This window comes from Perca fluviatilis, chromosome 5, assembly GCF_010015445.1.
Source record: "Perca fluviatilis chromosome 5, GENO_Pfluv_1.0, whole genome shotgun sequence".
In the NCBI taxonomy this organism is placed as follows: domain Eukaryota; kingdom Metazoa; phylum Chordata; class Actinopteri; order Perciformes; family Percidae; genus Perca; species Perca fluviatilis.
In genome coordinates, this window is record NC_053116.1 from 13,305,783 (window position 1) to 13,329,992 (window position 24,210).

At 40.6% G+C, this 24,210-nt stretch overlaps 2 protein-coding genes across 3 annotated transcripts; both read right to left on the minus strand.

Moving 5' to 3' along the window:
- Positions 1 to 1,805: 1,805 nt before the first annotated feature.
- LOC120559881 (acidic mammalian chitinase-like) lies at positions 1,806 to 22,468 on the minus strand. Of its 2 annotated transcripts, none has more exons than XM_039801957.1 (12): positions 22,423 to 22,468; positions 15,796 to 15,827; positions 14,079 to 14,105; positions 13,730 to 13,928; positions 13,557 to 13,613; positions 12,479 to 12,644; positions 12,231 to 12,355; positions 12,016 to 12,139; positions 11,748 to 11,930; positions 11,502 to 11,618; positions 11,238 to 11,370; positions 1,806 to 2,178 (listed from the first exon to the last, which is right to left on the minus strand). In XM_039801957.1, exons 1-12 carry the CDS (start codon positions 22,443 to 22,445, stop codon positions 2,174 to 2,176), a joined length of 1,191 nt encoding a protein of 396 aa, XP_039657891.1. In that variant the 5' UTR covers positions 22,446 to 22,468; the 3' UTR covers positions 1,806 to 2,173. The 2 variants fall into 2 exon arrangements, with proteins under 2 accessions (XP_039657891.1, XP_039657890.1); XM_039801956.1 differs by lacking the exon at positions 1,806 to 2,178 and adding an exon at positions 8,323 to 9,237.
- On the minus strand, positions 2,578 to 3,843 carry LOC120558437 (integumentary mucin C.1-like; the record flags this gene model as incomplete). Its single annotated transcript, XM_039799445.1, has 1 exon — positions 2,578 to 3,843. A coding segment is annotated over one exon (792 nt), but the record flags the coding sequence as incomplete, so codon positions are not given.
- Positions 22,469 to 24,210: the final 1,742 nt, after the last annotated feature.

Genomic DNA, 24,210 nt, shown 5'->3' on the forward strand with positions numbered 1-24,210 from the left:
TTCTAGGCTGAGTTAGAAAATCACCATATTTAATGACCTCAGAGAGGGGAGTTATTTAAGTGCTGGTATACAGAGTGTTGCATGTATGACTAAGGACTAGGGTTGTTGTGGTTTTAAAACCACTGGAGCCTTTCTATTGTTTGTTTGGAGAATTGAGCAAAAGGTCATTACAATAGTTTAACCTGTTTGAGAGGAATGCAATAGAGCTATATGCATGTTTGCTCAAGTTCTCCTAATTATGCCACTCAAGCAAATTTCAAGTTAAGATCAATGTTTAAGGCAAGTCCTTATTCCTGACTTGTTCACTGTATTTCAGAAATAGTGACTCAAAACAATTTGAGCACGGTCAAAAGAGGGTTAGTGTGAATTTTTATGTGATACCTGTGCCCACTGTATGTATACTAGATGTCCTATTTGTAGAATGTAAGAAGAATTAACAGGAAGTAGAAAGTAGTAAAAACTATTTTAATGAAAATAACAACATTAATAAAAAAGAAATGGCTCCATCATCTCAGATTTTATTTCTAGCAGCTTGTCAAAACCAACACTGACAGATAGGCTAACTAATTTGATTATGTGATTCGTGTGTCGTGGAAATTCTTGCTTTTTATTTAGCTGCCCATGTAAACAGGTTAGAGCAGCCACACAGCCTGCGTGAGAAGCGCAGATCAGGCTTGGCTGCGTGTCAGCTGCGGCTCATCTAGTGATTTGGGGTGTTGCCTTTTTTATGGTGAGGTGCTCAGACATGGAAAAAGATCTGTTAAAAGTTATATTGACATTATACAAGCAACATTACACCTTTTACTACTCAGCCCAGAGTAGCTTTATTCTCCCTGAAACAAGTTTCCTTTTTATTTGTAAAGAAATATACCTTATTATACTTTTATCAAAATTTTTTACAAAAGCTCCCGAAAAAAATCTGGCATTTTGGGCTGCAACAATCTTAAAAAAAGGCTGCGAAATCCTGGAGGGACTGTATTATTGATGCTCATTATCAAAGACAGGTAGCGAGGTAGCTGTCCCGCACTGGTAGAGGTAGGCAAAGCAACCATTTTGAATGACCTGGGAGGTAAGATTTGGGTCTTGTCTGAGCAGCTCAGAAACCTTTAAGTGCTTGAGAGGACAGCTTATTTGATAATGCAATTTTTTTAGTCCTGCTGTTTGCCAACACAATCTTATTATTTTGGTCACTACCAAAAGCTCAGCTAGGTGAGGGTCTGAACATAGATCGACAAGTAAATCAAGAGCTGTTCTTTCCAGCTCAGCTCCCCCCTAAGAAAATAGTCCAGTATTTTTTATTAATAAGGGACAAAATTCCACTAATTAACCCTGACAAAGCACACCTGTGAAGTGAAAACCATTTCAGGTGACTACCTCATGAAGCTCTTTGAGAGAACACCAAGGGTTTGCAGCGCTATCAAAAAAAGCAAAGGGTGGCTACTTTGAAGAATCTAAAATATAAGACATGTTTTCAGTTATTTCACACTTTTTTGTTAAGTACATAATTCCATATGTGTTCATTCATAGTTTTGATGCCTTCAGTGAGAATCTACAATGTAAATAGTCATGAAAATAAAGAAACACATTGAATGAGAAGGTGTGTCTTCTGAAACTTTTGGCCTGTACTGTAAATAAAATAATATTGTCTTTTAACAGTCATTGATGGGAGGACATTGCCACTAACCCTTTGTACACAAAGTTACAAATTGATGAAAGTATATACTGTATGACTTACTATATGTGATTTCTATGTGGCCCACCATTTGTTAATAAGAATAAATATTACCATGGATGGTGAAATTATACATGTGCAACTCTTTATTTACTTGGAAAGTTACAGCAAATAACGAAGGCTCTGTCACCATCACATTGGTAAAAACTTGTTGGGTCTGCAGGTTTGGTGTAGTACCCATTGACCTTACTAATTAAGGGTTTCCAGAACCTGGATGTGTGGTAGCTGTGGTAGGGGGAGTTATTGTAGTTGTGGTAGGGGGAGTTGTAGTTGTGGTAGGTAAGTAGAGTTTTTGTAGTTGTGGTCCATGCCCAAAACTCAGCTAGTTGAGGGTCTGAACATAGATCGACTAGTAAATCAAGAGCTTTTCCTTCCAGCTCAGCTCTCTCTTTGCCACAGCAGTCCATCACTGCTGACGCCGCCCTGATCCCCAGGATGATGTCACACTGGAAAAAAATGGTCATAGAAAAAATAACATTCCTTGAGCACTCTTAAGTGGAATAAAATAATGACCATACAAATCCCACCACTCAGGACGATGCAGTCCCAGTACAATTACGAAAGGTGATAATAAACAGGGTTTATAATCTATTTCTTCATTCAAACGCAGGTATACTAAAGTAATAGATACAAAATAACAGGCTATTCCATAAGTGCCTGCTTGTTTTTACAGTATATTTTGTCGTTTATCTAACAAACACCTGATAGACAAAAACAACCAACATAGAACGACCGAATATAGAAAACAAACAAAAGAAAATAGGCCAGTACTTGTTTGGGAAACTTGTGGTATTTTATTATTAATAATAATAATTAACTTATTAAGTTATATTCATTTGTATTTATGTAGACATTCAGTATATAAATATATGCAATATGCAACATCTGTGTCCTTATGTAGGGCAAATCTTACGCAATGGCTAAATATAAATCAAAGAACAAACCCATGACATGGATACACAACAACCATATAATTAAGTAAGGTATGTCAGATGAAATGAGGGCAAGTAAAAAAAAAAAAAAGAACATACACACCCAACTAGTGTAGGTGTAGATACACCTACAATTAACAGACAGCAACAGGAAAACAATTGAATATATACAGTACAAGTTGTTTGTGTTTGTATTATGTATATGTGTAAATTAAATAATATTGTTTTTTAACAGCCATGGATAGGAGGACATTGCCACTAACACTTTGTACACAAAGTTACAAATTGATGAAAGTATATAGACTATATGTGACTTCTATGTAGCCAACCATTTCTTAATAAGAATAAATATTATCATGGATAGTGAAATTATACATGTGCAACTCTTTATTTACTTGGGAAGTTACAGCAGTTGCAGCTTTGGTCAAAGACCAAACCTACTGAGCAGCTTACAATGAAGAATCCACCATTAACACATTGGTAAAAACTTTTTGGGTCTGCAGGGTTGGTGAAGTACCCAATATCCTTTCCTATGCAAGGGTTTCCAGAACCTGGAGTTGTGCTAGGGGGAGTTGTAGTTGTGGTAGGGAGAGTTGTTGTAGTAGGTGGAGTTGTTGTGGTAAGGGGAGTTGTAGTTGTAGTAGGTGGAGTTGTAGTTGTGGTAGGGGGAGTTGTAGTTGTAGTAGGTGGAGTTGTAGTTGTGGTAGGGGGAGTTGTAGTTGTAGTAGGGAGAGTTGTTGTAGTAGGTGGAGTTGTTGTGGTAAGGGGAGTTGTAGTCGTAGTACGTGGAGTTGTAGTTGTGGTAGGGGGAGTTGTAGTTGTAGTAGGTGGAGTTGTAGTTGTGGTAGGGGGAGTTGTATTAGGGAGAGTTGTAGTAGGTGGAGTTGTGGTAGTTGTGGTAGGTGGAGTTGTAGTTGTAGTAGGTGGAGTTGTAGTTGTGGTAGGGGGAGTTGCAGTTGTGGTAGGGGGAGTTGTGGTAGTTGTGGTAGGGGTAGTTGTAGTAGGTGGACTTGTAGTTGTGATAGGGGAGTTGTAGTTGTAGTAGGTGGAGTTGTAGTTGTGGTAGGGGGAGTTGTAGTTGTGGTAGGTGGAGTTGTAGTAGCTAGAGTTGTAGTTGTGGTAGGGGGAGTTGTGGTAGGTGTGGTAGGGGTAGTTGTAGTAGGTGGAGCTGTAGTTGTACTAGGAGGAGTTGTGGTAGGTGTGGTAGGGGGAGTTGTAGTTGTAGTAGGTGTAGTTGTAGTTGTGGTAGGGGGAGCTATTGTTGTTGTGGTAGGGGGAGCTATTGTTGTTGTGGTAGGGGAGTTGTTGTAGTAGGTGGAATTGTAGTTGTGGTGGGGGTAGTTGTAGGGGAGGTGTGGTAGGGGGAGTTGTGGTAGTTGTGGTAGGGGTTAGTTGTAGTAGGTGGTGTTAGTTGTGATAGAGTTGTGGTTATGGTAGGAGAGTTGTGTAGGGAGTTGTAGTTGTAGTAGGTGGAGTTGTAGTTGTGGTGGGGAGTTGTGGTTGTAGTAGGTGGAGTTGTGTTGTGGTAGGGGAGTTGTAGTAGTTGTGGTAGATGTGGTAGGGGGAGTTGTAGTTGTAGTAGGTGGAGTTGTAGTTGTGGTAGGGGGTGTTGTGGTTGTGGTAGGGGGAGCTATTGTGGTTGTGGTAGGGGGAGTTGTAGTTGTGGTAGGGAGAGTTGTAGTAGTTGGACTTGTAGTTGTGATAGGGGGAGTTGTAGTTGTAGTAAGTGGAGTTGTAGTTGTAGTAGGTGGAGTTGTAGTTGTGGTAGGTGGAGTTGTTGTGGTAAGGGGAGTTGTAGTTGTAGTACGTGGAGTTGTAGTTGTGGTAGGGGGAGTTGTAGTTGTAGTAGGTGGAGTTGTAGTTGTGGTAGGGGTTGTGGTGGGGAGCTATTGTTGTTTGTGGTAGGGGGTTTGTTGTAGTAGGTGGAATTGTAGTTGTGGTAGGGGGAGTTGTAGTAGGGAGAGTTGTAGTAGGTGGAGTTGTGGTAGTTGTGGTAGGTGGAGTTGTAGTTGTAGTAGGTGGAGTTGTAGTTGTGGTAGGGGGAGTTGCAGTTGTGGTAGGGGGAGTTGTGGTAGTTGTGGTAGGGGTAGTTGTAGTAGGTGGACTTGTAGTTGTGATAGCGGGAGTTGTAGTTGTAGTAGGTGGAGTTGTAGTTGTGGTAGGGGGAGTTGTAGTAGCTAGAGTTGTAGTTGTGGTAGGGGGAGTTGTGGTAGGTGTGGTAGGGGTAGTTGTAGTAGGTGGAGCTGTAGATGTACTAGGAGGAGTTGTGGTAGGTGTGGTAGGGGGAGTTGTAGTTGTAGTAGGTGTAGTTGTAGTAGGTGGAGTTGTAGTTGTGGTAGGGAGTTGTGGTAGGGGGAGCTATTGTTGTTGTGGTAGGAGTTGTTGTAGTAGGTGGAGTTGTAGTTGTGGTGGGGGTAGTTGTAGTAGGTGGAGTTGTAGTTGTGGTAGGGGGTTGTGGTAAGTGTGGTAGGGGGAGTTGTGGTAGTTGTGGTAGGGGTAGTTGTAGTAGGTGGCGTTGTAATTGTGATAGGAGTTGTGGTTATGGTAGGGAGAGTTGTGGTAGGGGGAGTTGTAGTTGTAGTAGGTGGAGTTGTAGTTGTGGTAGGGGGAGTTGTAGTTGTAGTAGGTGGAGTTGTAGTTGTGGTAGGGGGAGTTGTGGTAGTTGTGGTAGATGTGGTAGGGGGAGTTGTAGTTGTAGTAGGTGGAGTTGTAGTTTGTGGTGGGGGAGTTGTGGTTGTGGTAAGGGGGCTATTGTGGTTGTGGTAGGGGAGTTGTAGTTGTGGTAGGGAGGTTGTAGTAGGTGGACTTTGTAGTTGTGATAGGGGAGTTGTAGTTGTAGTAAGTGGAGTTGTAGTTGTAGTAGGTGGAGTTGTAGTTGTGGTAGGTGGAGTTGTTGTGGTAAGGGGAGTTGTAGTTGTAGTACGTGGAGTTGTAGTTGTGGTAGGGGGAGTTGTAGTTGTGGTAGGGGGAGCTATTGTTGTTGTGGTAGGGGGAGTTGTTGTAGTAGGTGGAGTTGTAGTTGTGGTGGGGGTAGTTGTAGTAGGTGGAGTTGTAGTTGTGGTAGGGGGAGTTGTGGTAAGTGTGGTAGGGGAGTTGTGGTAGGGGGAGTTGTAGTAGTTGTGGTAGGGGTAGTTGTAGTAGGTGGCGTTGTAGTTGTGATAGGAGTTGTGGTTATGGTAGGGAGAGTTGTGGTAGGGGGAGTTGTAGTTGTAGTAGGTGGAGTTGTAGTTGTGGTAGGGGGAGTTGTAGTTGTAGTAGGTGGAGTTGTAGTTGTAGTAGGGGGAGTTGTGGTAGTTGTGGTAGATGTGGTAGGGGGAGTTGTAGTTGTAGTAGGTGGAGTTGTAGTTGTGGTAGGGGGAGTTGTGGTTGTGGTAGGGGGAGCTATTGTGGTTGTGGTAGGGGAAGTTGTAGTTGTGGTAGGGAGAGTTGTAGTAGGTGGACTTGTAGTTGTGATAGGGGGAGTTGTAGTTGTAGTAAGTGGAGTTGTAGTTGTGGTAGGGGGAGTTGTAGTTGTGGTAGGTGGAGTTGTAGTTGTAGTAGGTGGAGTTGTAGTTGTGGTAGGGGGAGTTGTGGTTGTAGTAGGTGGAGTTGTAGTTGTAGGTGGGAGTTGTGTAGTAGTTGTGGTAGATGTGGTAGGGAGTTGTGTTGTAGTTGTGGTAGGAGTTGTGGTTGTGGTAGGGGAGCTATTGTGTTTGTGGTAGGGGAGTTGTAGTTGTAGTAGGAGGTTGTAGTAGGTGGACTTGTAGTTGTGATAGGAGAGTTGTAGTTGTAGTAAGGTGTAGGTTGTAGTTGTGGTAGGGAGTTGTAGTTGTGGTAGGTGGGGAATGTAGTTGTAGTAGGTGGAGTTGTAGTTGTGGTAGGGGGAGTTGTGGTTGTAGTAGGTGGAGTTGTAGTTGTGGTAAGGGGAGTTGTATTAGGGGGAGCTATTGTGGTTGTGATAGGGGAAGTTGTAGTTGTGGTAGGGAGAGTTGTAGTTGTAGTAGGTGGAGTTGTAGTTGTGGTAGTTGTGGTAGGGGGAGTTGTAGTTGTGGTAGGGAGTTGTGGTAAGTGTGGTAGGGGGAGTTGTGGTAGTTGTGGTAGGGGTAGTTGTAGTAGGTGGCGTTATAATTGTGATAGGAGTTGTGGTTATAGTAGGAAGTTGTGTAGGGGAGTTGTAGTTGTAGTAGGTGGAGTTGTAGTTGTGGTAGGGGGTTGTAGTTGTAGTAGGTGGAGTTGTAGTTGTAGTAGGTGGAGTTGTAGTTGTAGTAGGGAGTTGTGGTTGTAGTAGGTGGAGTTGTAGTTGTGGTAGATTTATTAGGAGTATTGTGGTTGATGGGTTGTGTTGTGGTAGGAGATTGTAGTAGGTGGCTTGTGGTTGTGATAGGATTGTAGTTGTAGTAAGTGGAGTTGTAGTTGTGGTAGGGAGTTGTAGTTGTGTAGGTATATGTTTATAGGTATTGTAGTGTGGTAGGTGGTTAGTAGTGGAGTTGTAGTTGTGGTAGGGAGTTGTATTAGGGAGCTATTGTAGTTGTGATAGTGGAAGTTGTAGTTGTGGTAGGAGAAGTTGTAGTTGTAGTAGGTGGAGTTGTGTTGTGGTAGTTGTGGTAGGGAGTTGTTAGTTGTGGTAGGGAGTTGTAGTAGGTGTGGTAGGGGTTTTTAGTTGTGGTAGGGAGTTGTAGTAGGTGGCTTGTAGTTGTGATAGGGGAGTTGTAGTTGTAGTAAGTGGAGTTGTGTAGTAGGTGGGAGTTATTGTGGTAGGTGGAGTTGTTGTGGTAAGGGAGTTATGGTGTAGTCATTAGGTTGTGTGTGGTAGGGAGTTATGTTTGTGGTAGGGGGAGCTTTGTTGTTGTGGTAGGGAGTTGTAGTAGGTGGAATTATAGTTGTGGTGGGGGTAGTTGTAGTAGGTGGAGTTGTATTGTGGTAGGAGTTGTAGTTGTAGTAGGGAGTTGTGGTAAGATTGTGGTAGGGAATTGTGGTAGGGGAGTTGTAGTAGTTGTGGTAGGGGTAGTTGTAGTAAGGTGGCGTTGTAGTTGTGATAGGAGTTTGTGGTTTATAGTAGGGAAGGATTGTGGTGAGAGTTGTAGTTGTAGTAGGTGGAGTTGTAGTTGTGGTAGAGGGAGTTGTAGTTGTAGTAGGTGGAGTTGTAGTTGTAGTAGGGGGAGTTGTGGTAGTTGTGGTAGATGTGGTAGGGGGAGTTGTAGTTGTAGTAGTGGAGTTGTAGTTGTGGTAGGAGTTGTGGTTTGTAGGGGGAAGCTATTGTGGTTGTGGTAGGGAGTTGTGTTGTGGTGGGAGAGTTTAGTAGGTGGTTGTGTTGTATAGGGGAGTTATGTTGTAGTAAGTTGTTGTTGTTGTGGTAGAGTTGTAGTTGTGGTAGTGGAGTTATGTTTTTAGTAGGTGGAGTTGTGTTGTGGTAGGGTTGTGGTTTTTAGTAGGAGGTGTTATTTGTGTAAGGGGAGTTGTATTAGGGGAGCTATTGTGGTTGTGATAGGGGAAGTTGTAGTTGTAGTAGGTGGAGTTGTGTTGTAGTAGAGTTGGGGTGTTAGTTGTGGTAGGGGGTTTAGTTGTAGTAGGTGGAGTTGTAGTTGTGGTAGGGAGTTGTGGTTGTGGTAGGGAGCTATTTTGGTTGTGGTAGGGGAGTTGTAGTTTTGTTTGGGAGAGTTGTAGTAGGTGGACTTGTAGTTGTGATAGGGGAGTTGTAGTTGTAGTAAGTGGAGTTGTAGTTGTGGTAGGGGGAGTTGTAGTTGTGGTAGGTGGAGTTGTAGTTGTAGTAGGTGGAGTTGTAGTTGTGGTAGGGGGAGTTGTGGTTGTAGTAGGTGGAGTTGTAGTTGTGGTAAGGGGAGTTGTATTAGGGGGAGCTATTGTGGTTGTGATAGGGGAAGTTGTAGTTGTAGTAGGTGGAGTTGTAGTTGTAGTAGGGGGAGTTGTGGTAGTTGTGGTAGGGGGTTGTAGTTGTAGTAGGTGGAGTTGTAGTTGTGGTAGGGGGAGTTGTGGTTGTGGTAGGGGGAGCTATTGTGGTTGTGGTAGGGGGAGTTGTAGTTGTGGTAGGGAGAGTTGTAGTAGGTGGACTTGTAGTTGTGATAGGGGGAGTTGTAGTTGTAGTAAGTGGAGTTGTAGTTGTGGTAGGGGGAGTTGTAGTTGTGGTAGGTGGAGTTGTAGTTGTAGTAGGTGGAGTTGTAGTTGTGGTAGGGGGAGTTGTGGTTGTAGTAGGTGGAGTTGTAGTTGTGGTAAGGGGAGTTGTATTAAGGGGAGCTATTGTGGTTGTGATAGGGGAAGTTGTAGTTGTTTTAGGGAGAGTTGTAGTTGTAGTAGGTGGAGTTGTAGTTGTGGTAGTTGTGGTAGGGGGAGTTGTAGTTGTGGTAGGGGGAGTTGTGGTACGTGTGGTAGGGGGAGTTGTACTAGGTGTAGTTGTAGTAGGTGGAGTTGTAGTTGTGGTAGGAGGAGTTGTGGTTGTATTAGGTGGAGTTGTGGTAGTTGTGGTAATAGGAGTTGTGGTAGGGGATATAGTTTTGGTAGTTGTGGTAGGGGGAGTTGTTGTGTTTGTGGGCATTGTTGTGGTAGGGGGAGTGGGAGTTGTAGTAGTAGGGCCAGGAAAACCTAAAAGAATGAGAGGCAGATAATGTGTTAATTGCTCTTTAACCCTGTTAATCATCACATCATATTTTTATATGGACGGAGTTCTGATCATTGACTCTTGAGCACCATTTTGATATCAATAGGGCTGCAGCTATCGATTCTTTTTGTAATCGATTAATCTAGCACTTTATCGATCGATTAATCGGATACATTTTTTTTGCGTTTTTAAACAACCCAAACTAGGGAAAAAAGCAATATTTTCGGAAAAAGCAACATCTGTATTGCCTACATTGCTTACAATATCATCTCTCAAAAAACTAAACATTAAGTGCATTTAAGTGCCATATTACATTGTTTTTAAAGATTTCTTTTTCAAATGATATCAACCTCAAACTAAGGCATAGATTAAACATACACAAACATTACATTAAGTTGTACGCAACCTTAATTTTCAGAATTATATATTTTAATTATAATGATCTTATATACAGCTCTGTATATACACTTGGCCTATTAGGATGCTGATCAGCTGTTTCGAAGAAATTTTATATATTTTATTATAATGTCACACAGCTCTGTTACACTTGCTATTAGATCGTTGATCAGCTGTTTCGAAAAAAAAAAAAAGAGATGCGCAACAATCAGCTGTTTTTCCGAAGGGATAGTCAACGCGTCGGCTCATCAGATCGTGGTCACCACTACGTATTTTCTTGTCTTTGTTTTTGGTAGTTGTGTTTGGTCCATATGACTCTGTGATTTACTTTAGTCGGTCCTCTTCGTGGAATGGATGATTAAGTTAGACGTCGTGTTATTATCGTGGTAAGCTAGTTTGATTTTGCAGTAGACATACTGTACAGAGTTTTAATTACGTTTGAACTGATTCCAAACTTTGGACACTTTCTGTCGTTTTCTCCAGCCTTTTCGCTTCTCTTAACCCCCTCCGTCATGTCGCCAGCAGCAGACTGAGCCGCGTCTGTGCGACAGTAATAATGCTCCGTGCGGAAATACCGTCCGTCAGCGATACAACGTTGGTAACATTGATTTAACGAAGCTTCGAGGCAGTCATTTTGCATCGAGGATTTTTTGTAATCGAATTATTCGAGTTATTCGAGGAATCGTTTCAGCCCTAGATATCAATAACATTATTTTTAAATCAATATTTGTTCTCATACAGAGTTCATACCACTGATCAACAAATCACAAAGTGAAAGAGAGGAAACTGGTATTGCTAAGATCTGTAATGGCAACAGTGCAAACAGAACAATAGTTAGCTCCATGTTCAGACTGATCTCATGAAGTGGCGTATGTATGAAACGCCAATTCATATGCCATTTTGGTGTGTTATCAAGATGCATAATCGCTTTTTAGCGTGTTTATCAAAGCCATTTGGCCTCCATTGACCTACATTACGTGTGAATTATTGGCGTAGCGAGTAGTATGAAAGGACCGAAGGGAGGTTGGTTGTGGTGGTGGACGGGTAAAACACAGGACTTTCACCCAGGAGAGCCGGAATGGCGTCCCGCGTGTGGCGTTCATCAACTGTGTTTACATCTGCTGTATACATGACATACATGTGGATAGCTCAAAATGCGCAAAGATAACATGCCACTTGGCTTTAGGAAAGTGGCATGTATGTTTACACAAAGTCATGATGTCATGTTGTCATGTTAAGTTCCTGGCTTTTGCCAGAGTGCCATGTTCATCAATGATAAAATGAACCGTCCCGATCAGGATGCAGGCATTATCAGCAAGTATCCTCTGTATGAATAGCCGTATAATAAGCAAATTGAATTGAAGCAAATTGCAAATTGAACCCTTGCAAGCTGATTCAAGACACTTCCACTTTGCGGCAGGTTATCATCCTTTCAGCGTTCTAACTCACTATAATGGCCGGCTCACTATACATTTTCCCTTACATTATGTAAATCAAAGGTGATTACATTAATGCTGATTGCAATTAATCAAATGCACAAAAAAAGTCCACTGCACGACAGGATAGAAATATTTTGCATTTTGGTTACCTGGAACCAGGAGAGTATGCAGGTGGCTGATGAAGGGATTGTTGCCAATTTTACAGAATTGACCACTAGTGTCATCCAAGTCCAGAGACCAGACAAAAGCTCCTCCAAAGTTGTTAGTTTTTAGGTAACTGACCTGAAAGGATGACGAACAAAACACTTAAACAGCTGATATCATGTTCACAAAATATCTCTTTAACTAGATTTGTGGTCAACCAGTCATTTGCAAAGTAATTAAGCAATTGTTTGAATTAAACAGATGATTACCTTAGTATCAAGGCTATCTATGTTGTCAAATCCAACCCACTGATTGTCTGTGGTGGCATATGGAACTTTCTGATCAGGAATCAGATTGGTTGGAACCCCTTCAATATAAAGACAAGTCTGAAAAGAAGGGCCAGATGTCACATCTAATGTATTCATTTGAACAAAGATTTGTCACACCAAATACAGTTAAAGCAGTTAGCATGTGAGGCGATTGCTATAAATTAATTGCACAGCTCACAGTTTTACCTCATAAGTGGACCAGAATCCTTCTTCACCAGTGTAGCAGCCTTCTTCACCAGGACCATTGGCTGGTGCTCCAACATCACTGGAATTAGTGGAGAGGTCAAAAGCTCGCCCGTATGCCGCTAACCCCAAGTTTAGCTTTTGTGTAGGTGCTCCCTGGTCCCGCCAGTAGCGCATGGCAAAGTCCTAAAATGTGCAGAAAAATAAAACAATTAGGATAAGAGGACATCTCTAAATAGAATGGTGTTAAACTATAAATCCCTGTACTTACAGTGTTAAAGTAGGATTCGTTTCCAGTGTCTTTGGATCCCTGGTATAAGGGGCTGTGATGTCCTGTGACATTTTCCCAGGGGCCATGGAAGTCAAATGTCAGCACATTGATGAAATCCAGCTGCCTAATAAAATGCAGAGAAGAGCAGGTTCACCAAAACATGACAACATCTAATCATGTGTATAATGTCAAGAATTACATAAAATTTGATTTACGTGGCAATCTGTGCAACTTCATAACTGGCATCGATGGTTGCTCTCTCCGCAGAGACACTAGCAGTGATGATTAATCTGTCACGGTTAGATGCTGTTCCCTCTTCCACAAAGGCCTCTTTGAGCTCCTGTACAACACAGAAGCATGGTTCCGTCTCAGTCAAGTATAAAATCTAATATTTTCATACATGCTATATACAATATGGCATATTTCTGAGTGTCTGTACCAGAAGAAAAATTCAAAATCTTACAGTGCACAGCTGTGTGAATCTCTGCTTGTCCTGTGGTTGGCTTCCAGGTCCTCCGGGGTACCTCCAGTCAAGGTTTAGCCCATCAAACCCATATTCTCTTAGTAGTGTGATCGCAGACTGGATGAATCTTGTTCTGTTTTGTTGTTCTGCCACCATTGTACTGAATCTGGTAAACATTTGAACAAAACGGTACTCTCAACAAGACAATCAAAAATTGCATTTAAGACACAAAGCAGCACAAGGATAATCGTTGCTAAGACAAATATACAGCCATAGGCAAATGGTCTGGTTACCACGTTTGTCACTTGTAATTATGAATGATGATGAAAATGAGCCACAAAATAATCCACATAACTAAATTATAATGTACAGTTAATAACCTCATCATAAGTAGTAAGTAAGTATTAATAAGGGTAAAATAAAAACTCATCTTAAAAAGTTTTTCTATGGACCTTAAGTGATTAATTTGGTTTAATTCATTTTGTATCAGAATAAAATGCAAATACGCAACGGTTTGCAACATAACACATTTATTTCATTTCATTTAATTGTATTTCTCTTTTAGGGTTATGTTGTCACATAAACTAAATTAAATGAAAATAATTAATATATGTATTTGTTAATTTTAGTTTTAGTTTTTATTTATTATTAATAAATCAAGTTAAATCTTTGAATGCAAGACACAGATCCATTTTGTGTTTTGGCATTATTTTCCAGCAACCTGCTTTTGGCTTCACATAAATAATATAATGGGTATTACAAATTCTGCTTGTTGAACTATTTTTTTTAATTGTGTGTATTTGCATTACTATGTAGTTACTAAAAATTGTCATTACTTATTGTGTTTGTGTGGGCTGATTAATCATAACATGAAGTTATTTATGTAATCAAATACCAGTAATACAATAAATTATATATAACAATTTATGTAATACAATACAATATAAAACCATGCACCATGCACACTTTGCAAAGCACAAAAATACAGCATCAATTGGCAAAGCAAGTTTCATGGTCAGGAAAATACCAACATTTGCATTTACACAAAAAAGCTTAAATGTTCTTGTAAATAACTTACTTTTGTATGTTGAAGGTCAAGCCACCCACTGCCAACAGGGTTTTGAGTTGTGGATTTCTGTGGGAGCATAACATTTTATTAATGATTATTCAAGAAAATACACATTTCAACATTCATTCATTCATTTAATCATTCAACACATTTCCACCATATGTATAGGCTAAAGCACTGACCTGGTTTTGAGTCTGTTAAAGGACTGATAGTCTATGCTACTTGCAGTGCTGTTGACCAGCTCATTGTTGTTGATGTCAGAAAAGGCGTAGATCAGATGAGTACACTGGTTTGGATCGATATCGGAAACTGTGACCTTCCCGTATGCTGCTCTCTCTTCAGCCAAGCTGTTATAGTAACACACCAGCCTGGAGGATGACGCTAAGACATGGGAGGAAATCATGATGGTTTTAAAAGTCTCTGAATCAATTAATTATAGACTCCTTTGTCTACCAACAATTGTTGAGTTTGGGACCTTATTTATCTACTAGTAAGACTGCTGATTATAATTAATGCATGTTATAAACTTACCCAAGCTGGCGATGATCAAACAGAGACCTTGAAAGTGACAGACTGGTTAGTATTTGGTTAAAAACAAAGCTTAAATGTCAGTTCACCTAAATTACAAAAAAAACCACATGTTTTCTCACTGTCTTCTACTGGTTTATAGCATTACAGATAGGTTTGGTTTTATATTTATAGTTCAAAATGCTGCCGCTCGCCTCCTCACTGGAACTTTAGCCTCTCTTCACTGGCTGCCTGTTAGCTTTAGAATCGATTTTAAGATTCTGTTGTTCGTTTTTAAAGCTCTTCATGGACTAGCTCCTGTTTATATTACGGAGCTGTTAAAGCCACATGCTCCGTCTAGGTCCTTGAGGTCCGCAAACCAGTCTCTTCTTGTTGTTCCTAAAACACGGCTCAAGAGCAGAGGGGATCGAGCTTTCTCAGTTGCAGCACCTAAACTGTGGAATGCATTGCCTCTTCAAGTTAGACTGGCCCCCAGACTTTTAGTTTTTAAAGCGCAACTTAAAACACATCTTTATTCCTTAGCTTTTAATCCAGCATGATAGGTGTTGAAATTTGTCTGTTGCATTTTAACTATTTACTGTTTAAATGTCTATGTACAGCACTTTGGTCAACTTGCTTGTTTTTAAATGTGCTTTAGAAATAAAGTTTGATTGATTGATTGATTGATTTGTCCAGGTAAAAGACATATTAGATGTCTGCAGCCATAATGGAATTTTGTTTTACATTTTAAAAATTCACCTGGATAATCAACACTAATAATATGATTGGGACTGTGTTTCTAAAGACTTTCTAGTACATTTTCTAAATGCAATTTTTTTTAGCCATAAGCACCACAAACCAAATTCTATTCACTCCCACTCCCCGTCTTAAAGACAAAACATGATTAAACAAAAAACAAAAACTATCTGCATGGCTATGGAGGTGAGAAAATGTGTTTTTGTGATTAGGATGAACTGTCCCTTTAAGGCAGAGATATTCAACAGGGGGTCCTCAGAGTTAGTGCAGAGAAGCCGCCAAATTATGTAAACATTTTTTTTTGAAAGTTTCTTAATTCAAATATTAAAATATGTCTGAAAATATACATTAAAGTGAATCCAACATATTAAAATAACAAAGGTAAATTGGCCTACTATGGTAGCTATACCGTTAAGCTTAAAGGTGCCATAGGTAGGATTGCGAAGATCCAGGACTTAGCCAAAACATTTGAACATCGACAACTTCTCAGTCCCTCCCCCCTTTCCACTAAAGCCCAAAACGGTCTCCTAAGCCCCTCCCCTCACAAGGGAGAATGAATGTGTGTGCATGAGCAGTGATTGACACGCAATTAGACACCCCCTGGCCCTGATTGGTGCATCTGAACAGGGAGCGGTGGATTTTTGCAAATCACACTACAGGCTGTAGGTGGTGCCAGAGGAGCCAGATTTTTTTTTCATGTATTTCTACTGGAACATAGAGTCAGTTTCAGCACATATGACAGAAAATTAGTTTTATAAGTCTTACCTACTGCACCTTTAAGGATTCACTGTGTCTTCCACATGATGTATAAATATATACAAATAAATAATATATTAATATCCAGACATTTTCATCCACCCGGCCCAGTTTAACATGCAACTTAATTGTATCACTATTTTTAGCGGGTCCCTACTCCGTCTCTCTTTTCAGCTAAGGGGCAAGAACATTGCTTTAAGGAAACAATAACTTGACCAGTGTGCCTTACCTGCAGTTAGAGTGAGTTTGCACATGTCGCCACTATGTGGATAAGCAGAAGAAATAGAAGAAAGGTTTATTATGCACACACAATTTTCACATCTTTCATTTATTCCATGTCAGCACCTAAACTATTTGTTCTGTCAATGTCAAGTTATTTCTTCAATATAAGGTTTGCATTTTAAGAGTCAAAATACAAACTTATGAGTTTTACTAGCAGTCAAAGTTAGACGTCACTCTGAAAATAAAAAAAATGTTCTTTCATTTTCCATTCAGCCTTTCTCACAATAAATATAGCACTGGGGTTTTAATGAGAAAGAATTTGTTGCCATAAAAAGTGTATTACTGGATATTTCAAACTTTCAAACTGCAGCTTAAACCTCATTGTTGCAGCCAATTTGGATGTGTGTGTGTGCAGGGATAGTGTGTGTGTGGGTGGTAGGTTTGTGTGAATGGTTTGATCATTACGTCACCTGCGCACCTGTGTGTATGTGCTAATCAGCCAGGGTAGTAAGGGAATCACAGGTGAGCCAGAGGGAGAATCTAGTCTGGGAAGCCACACAGTTTTTCAACCTCAGCTGTGCGATAGTGATGGTTTTTAGATCTCGTCTGTTCGTTTTTAATCTTGCAAATCAGTTTTTTTATGTGTTTTTAAATACATTTCTACAATAAAGGATTAACTATACGGCGATGGCGGACCTCATTTGTTGCAACAGCAAGAGTTGGAAATGGCTTCAAATTCCCTGCAGTGGCATTTTTTGTGGACAGATTGCCACTACATTTTGTTGAAAAACTTAGCTTCAAAGGACGGAACTATTGGATCTGCAGGAGGAAGGACAGTGCCGCGCTTCATTCATTCCGTGCCAGCTGAATCCGCTCACTTGGAAACAGATACAGCCTGAGCAAAAGCTTCGCAGAAGAATCACGGTAGGACAAAACAAGAATTGTTACGCTGTGTGGAAGAGATTGGCCTTCTCACAAAAGGGATACAGGTCCATCCTGCTACAATTCTTAATAAAGCCTTCAGCAGAGCTGCTAAATCAATATCAAAATGAGTGATGTGTCTGCAGCTGTCAATCAAAGTGAAACGGAAAATGAATGTGGTAAAAGATCGGTCAAACTAACGGCCAAAGCATTGGAATTAAAAATAATATCAAATCAAAAGGAAAGGAATTCCAGGATAAAGAAACTACACAAGCTAACAAAGGAAGTTAAGCAACTGATGCTTTCAAAGGGAAATGTGTCTGAGGTACAAACAAAGTATGAAATGTGTTTGAAACTTTGTGAGGAAATTGAACAGTTTCATGAATCACTGAAACAAAAACTACCTGAGGATGAAATGTCAAAACAAAATGAATGGGTTGAAACACAAATGCACAGCAATAAAGCAATAATACAAAATATGGACGAGTGGTTGCTTGACAAAAGGGACGATGATGATGATGATGACGATGATGCTGCTGCACTAAACAAAACTGTGCTCAAAACTGCACCTGCCACAACTGTGGTCACTGATGACATTGGTCCAGGGGACAGCATTTCTAATGTTGGTGGTAAAACAGGCTCATCAACTGGCCGTTACAGTCAAAGGTCTTCAAGGTCTTCAATTTCCTCTGCATGCCTAAAAGCGGAGGCGGAAAGGGCTGCTCTCATTGCAAAGGTAGCTGCCCTTAAAGAAAGACATGAGCTGGACGCTCAGGAGGAGCAAATCCGACAGAAAAAGGAATTGCTGGAATTGCAAAGTCAAATTGCTGTTCAAACTGCAAAGGTTAATGTGTACAGAGGATCTGATGTGCAGAGCTCGAGAGCTCATTCAGATGGAATGAATTCTTATCTGAGAAGTTCTAAACGTAAATCTTCTCTCAGACTCGCTGCTATGGAATTTGTTCCACAAAGTTCAAAGCATCAATTCAATCATCCACCAACAGGAGGCAGTAATGTGGCAGTGCTAATGGAGGCACAGCCTAAATATTCCAATCATCAATTCAATAATCCACCAACAGGAGGCAGTAATGTGGCAGTACTAAGGGAGGCACAGCCTAACTATTCCAATCATCAGTTGAATCTTCCACCAATAGGAGGCAACAAAACTGCCATATCAATGGGAGCACGACACCAGGAAACATTTTCAAAGCATGTAGGACCAAAGGTTTATACTCTGAATCCCCAACCAAGCATTCCTCAAACATTTCAGGAAACATCTCATGTAATACATGACACAAAGGAACCCATTCAACATGTTGACCTGATGCAAACTAATGTTGACCAAGGCAATCTTCTTTCCATCATGCAACGACAAAATGAAATAACTGCTCTGCTAGTGCAACAACATTCTTCATTATCATTACCTCCAAGGGATATACCAAGTTTTGATGGAGATCCTCTTGAGTATAGCACATTTATCAGAGCATTTGAGCATGGAGTGGAAGGAAAGGCTGCTAGCAGCATAGACTGTTTATACTTTTTGGAGCAGTATACCAAAGGACAACCAAGGGAGCTGGTTAAGAGCTGTCAACACATGCCACGAGACAGAGGATATCAAAGAGCAAGGACCCTTTTAAAAGAACGCTTTGGAAATGAACAAAAAATAGCCACTGCATACATGGAGAAAGCTTTTGGATGGCCATCAGTAAAATCAGAAGATATTGAAGCTTTGCAAGCTTTTGCTTTGTTTTTACGTGTCTGCTGTAATGCTATGGAGGACATCAGCTATATGTCAGAGATGAATATGCCATCCAACATGCGTGCTATTGTCTTGAAGCTACCATATAAATTGAGAGAAAAATGGAGAAACACTGCTTATGAGCTGCAGGAGAAGCACAGTCGCCAAGGAGGTTTCAGTGATATTGTCAACTTAATCGAAAGGCAAGTGTCCATTGATTCCAGTCCACTCTTTGGAAACATTCAAGACACATTCACCTCAACACCTCAGTATAAAGAGAGAAATAAAGTCTCACAAGGATGCTTTAAAGGAAAAGGAAGCAGTTTCGCTACTTCTGTGGCAGCTGTCAATGCTCAACCCGTGACTCAAATGCAAAATGAGAGAAACTTACTTGATAAACCAACAAGGATGTTTTGTCTGCTGTGTGAAGAGGGTCACAAATTGGAGTCGTGTCCCAAAATGGAGAAGAAGTTACACAGTGAAAAAATGAACTTCTTGAAGGAGAAAGGTGTTTGTTTTGGGTGTTTATCTGTTGGACACATGAGCAAGGACTGTCATAGGCGTCTGTCTTGCAAAATGTGTAATTTAAAACACCCCACCATCCTTCACATTCATTCAAGAGAGAAGAAAATCAATTCAGAGGACACACAGCAGGAAATTTCAGGAAACAGTCATGCAGGTTCTCCCAAGACATGTGGCCATATAGGGGCCGGAGCACAGGACAGCGTCTTGGCAATTGTTCCTGTACAGATTAAGGTTAAGAAAGGCAGCAAAATGCTAACCACATATGCATTTTTAGATCCTGGCAGCACTGCCACTTTCTGCTCTGAGCGACTCATGAGGGAGCTAAAGGTCAAAGGAAGGAGTGCCAAAATCCTGTTAAGGACTATGAATCAAGAAAAGTTTGTTGACAGTCATGTTATCTCAGGACTGGAGATAGCTGCACTTAATGGTAACACCTACTTTGAATTACCAGAAGTCTACACCCAGTGTAAGATGCCTGTGACTCGAGACAACATTCCACGACAGGAAGAGTTAAGTGCTTGGCCACACTTAAGCTCTGTGGAAATTCCTGTAATTGATGCTGATGTGGAGCTGTTAATTGGGACCAATGTGCCAAAGGTAATGGAACCATGGGAAGTGGTACACAGCAACAATGAAGGACCTTATGCTGTCAGAACCATACTCGGCTGGGTTATCAATGGACCAGTAAGAGGAGGCAATGAGACTGAGATCAGCTGTCCCACTATCACAGCCAACAGAATAACCATTGCTCACATAGAGGAATTACTGGTGAAGCAATATAACCATAACTTCAATGAGAAATCATCAGATGACAAGCCAGAAATGTCCAGAGAATATCTTAATTTTATGGAAACCATGAACAGTTCAGCTGAACTTAACAGTGGACATTACTGCTTGAGATTACCTGTCAGAGAGGATAATGTTGTCTCCCAATGGAGGTATGTTGACACAAAACGGAATCCAGTGGACGAGGCCTCTCGTGGTTTGAAAGCTGAGGAACTCCTTACATGTTGCAGATGGATCCACGGCCCGGACTTCCTTTTCAAGAATGAAAGTGAATGGCCTATTCATATTGTGGAACCTGCTTCTTTCAGCTGTGATGACCCTGAGGTCAAAAGACAGGCTATTGTGAATACTGTAATCATCAAAGAGTCACAGAATGCAAAAACCCAGCTGATCAACAAAAGGTTGAAGACCTCAGTTGCTTGGTTTCATCAATGGAGAAAGGTGTTGCAGTTGTTGTGTCAGAAAAGACAGGAAATACAGGCGTGTGTGTCTCGTAATGGACTTGACATAACTGAACAGAAGAACAAAGTGGAAAAGGAGATGCAAAGCTTCAAAGCCATATTGGATGGTCAGACTTTGGCATTGGAAGATATTAACACTGCTGAAAGTGCCACTATTCAGTACATACCACTGCTGCAGGAACGGCAACGGTGGTCAAAGGACAAGAGGAGCTTTGTTGCAGGAGACATTGTTCTTGTGGCGGACTCTACTGCTCCTCGTGGATCCTGGCTGTTAGGAAAGGTGTTGCAGACCTTTCCAGACAAGCAGGGACTGGTACGGTCTGTCAAAGTTCTGACCAAATGTAACATACTTGAGAGACGGATCACAAAGATCTGTCTTCTGCTGGAGGCTGATTAAGACTTTTGTAATGCTGAAATCTCAACATTGAGGGTACCTTTTCCATGGATATTTACTCGACATGGACATTATTGCACTTGTACTATGAACATTATTGATTGATTTGTCATTGGCTCCATTATTAACTTTGTGAATTGTTGTGTTATTATACAGTAACAATTAGGGGCCGGTGTGTTGCAGCCAATTTGGATGTGTGTGTGTGCAGGGATAGTGTGTGTGTGTGGGTGGTAGGTTTGTGTGAATGGTTTGATCATTACGTCACCTGCGCACCTGTGTGTATGTGCTAATCAGCCAGGGTAGTAAGGGAATCACAGGTGAGCCAGAGGGAGAATCTAGTCTGGGAAGCCACACAGTTTTTCAACCTCAGCTGTGCGATAGTGATGGTTTTTAGATCTCGTCTGTTCGTTTTTAATCTTGCAAATCAGTTTTTTTTTATGTGTTTTTAAATACATTTCTACAATAAAGGATTAACTATACGGCGATGGCGGACCTCATTTGTTGCAACAGCAAGAGTTGGAAATGGCTTCAAATTCCCTGCAGTGGCATTTTTTGTGGACAGATTGCCACTACACTCATGTTAGATGTCTTTTTGTGGGATGTGGGTCATGATTATATGTTTTGTATCATGTCATTTTAAGATGTTTTTCAGCATAAGTGAGGCTGTTACAACCCTTCTAAAATTGTGTCACAGAGCAAGCTTTGAATTCACCTCTGAAATAAGTCACATTCCTTAATAATATAACTTGTATGTACAGATAATTTACAACATGAACAGCCGGGTAAATCAGGGACATAGCAGTGTATAAAAGCAAATGTTTGGTAGTCCTATGATGGTAAATTTGTCATTTACAGACACTGATTACGTTGTCGACACTTTCACTGATTGGCAAAGGCAAACAGTATCAGTAAGTGGCTACTGAATGGTGCCCTGAGTATTTTAGCAGTTTTAAGACACTTGCCACTGGCATATGATGTCAATCTTGACACCTTGACATAAGCATTACATTTTATGGCGCACACAAACTCAATATTGAATGTTGCACTGGATTCAGGAGTCTTTTTGTCCATTATTTAACCATTTCTCAGCTAAAAAGCCAGGTACAGTATGGATAACCAAAACATTTAAGGAATGTTTTTAAAGAGTTAATCTAGATAAACAATGAAGTTGTGATCCATCATCATCATACAAGTCAAGATGATTTGTGTTGTGAAAAAAATGTTGCATAGCAGGATGTGTCATTTACTCCGTAAAGTTTAATTATCCTCTTTAGCAATGCTGATTTGCAAGTACAGTGAGAGTACTGGCAGGAAAACACACCTACAGTACTATCCCATAGTCAAACCCAAGCTCCTGCTTTAGAAATATTCAAAAGTATTTTCACTTTCGGGTACAGTATTAACAACTGCTGCATTGTAAATCAGTCTTCAGTCTTGTTTACAGCTCTGCTTGTGACTGAAGCTCTTGCTTTTGCGTTTTGATCCCATAGAAAATCTGATCAGATCAAGTCTGATCTGACTGAACAGGTTGGTTACCATATTCTTATAGTTTGATTAATTAAGACTTAAATGATCACATGTACAAAATTGGTACAACACAATAATATTAAAATGAGTTACAACAAAAGAAAAAGTCTGTACAATGCCTGCTGGTTCACTCACCCACATAACGTATTTAGCTTGTAGGTTTGTGAGAGAGCTTGAGCAGTTATAGCAATATACTGTACATAACAACAACAACAACAACAACAACAACTAAGAAATCATTTAAATTTGGTTTGTTAAAATCAGAGTAAAAGGGATACTTACAAAGATAATGGTGAAAGAATCATACACTGTCTACTGTGACTGATGAATGACTGGCAGGTGTGTATCTGCGCTGTTTTAAACTGGGTAGAAAGCTGACAGGGTGTGGCAATTAATTAGGGTGGAGTAATTACTGCATTGCTGCAATGTCCTAAAAAAAACACTGAAGGAAACTGGTACAAAAGAATGTCAGCTTGTGCCATGCCCATTTGACTATGGATTGTATTGGCTGAAATAGCATGATACCACCATGTTTGTTCTGTCTGTTAAGAATGTTCATTCACTCTTATAGGGGGATTAAGAACCCTGCATTCATCAGTATTAATTTGCGGAGTCAGACCACTCAAAAACTGTTGATTTTGATAGATGATTTTGAAGTATTTATTAAAGAATGAAAAAAGGACAGTGGCAAACTGCAAAATTCATCTTTTTTTAACATAATATTTCACATTGCAAGCTGTCAGTTGCTTGCAATTACCGGTGTGAAACTCAAAATATAAATTAAAGATCCAGTGTGTTACGTTTGTAGTTGTTAATTATCAAAATCTGTATTGCTCTTCACAAACTTGTCCTTTTTCATGAATATTGACCACCACCATCAATTTCAAGTATTCCTATTAGCTTGGAATTTGACATTTGCGCTCGCATGAACTAGGGTAGACGCTCCATAATGATGTGCCATCTTGAAATACGTTAGCTGGTAAGGGACATAAAGGCTATACTGCTCCGCCTTTCGCGTTTTTGACTCACAGCTGCTGCTAATGGGTATTGTCGCTTCATGGAGGACCACACGTATTCAAAATCCAAATTTCAAGAACAGGAGTCTTCTTCTTCACCCAGAAAAAGAAAACGGATATTGAAAAGGGCAAGAGACCGGCGTCATCAGAAAAAATAGTTAACATTGGAGCTGCTTTGGAGGTACACACCAAATCCCAACTAGTTAATTCTCCTCCAGACCGCTGCAGTCTCCTTTTCTTTCTCTCTCCTTTCCGTCGGGTGGTGCGCGTCCATGCCACTCTCCGACATTACCTCATGGATGTTGTCACTGCCCGATGTGAGTCGAGCGCAGATGTTAGTCGCGCATGCTCAGATTTAAACAGTTTACGGCATAAAGTGTCATTCCCGATGTTAGCTGAGTGAGACCGGCTCTGGTCGAGTGCAGATATGAGTTGTGCATGCTCAGATTTAAACGGTTTACGGCATAACGTGTCTTACTGAAATTTGTGAAATCCATAAAATAATAAACTTTTCTCTGTACATACAATAACAGAAGATGGAAATAATTTCAAAAACGTTTTAGCTATCTATGATTGTCTGATTGCTAATGTTAGCACAAAATGCCATTCAAGTGACAGCCTTTGTTGTGTTAGATTGTTAACTTGTAGTTAGCAGTCATTTCAAAAACGTTTTAGCTATCTATGATTGTTAGATTGCTAACGTTAGCTCAAAACGCCATTCAAGTGACAACCTTTGTTGTGTTTGATTGCTAACTTGTAGCCAGCAGCAGCAGTCATTTCAAAAACGTTTTAGGTATCTATGATTGTTTGATTGCTAATGTTAGCTCAAAAAGCCGTTAGCATCTTGTAGGCTACTTGTCGCAAAATGACGCATGAGCAACTCACATCTGCACTTGTCGCAAAGTGACACATGCGCGACTCACATTTGCGCTCGACTCACATCGGGCAGTGACAGATGTATTAAGAGAACGCATGAACTCCAACAACGACAGCTGATAGACGGCCTTTTGTACACCTTTGCGTTTTGAAGCGTGAAGGCTACCGTAGCTGCAAT

Coding starts and splice junctions, on each gene's coding strand:
- LOC120559881 (XM_039801956.1), bottom strand. CDS start 22,445: ATGATTCTTTCACCATTATCTTT. Junction 12,645..13,556: donor TTGACCTTCAACATACAAAA/GTAAGTTATTTA, acceptor AATGTTTACCAG/ATTCAGTACAATGGTGGCAG. Junction 9,238..11,237: donor GCATACTCTCCTGGTTCCAG/GTAACCAAAATG, acceptor TCATTCTTTTAG/GTTTTCCTGGCCCTACTACT.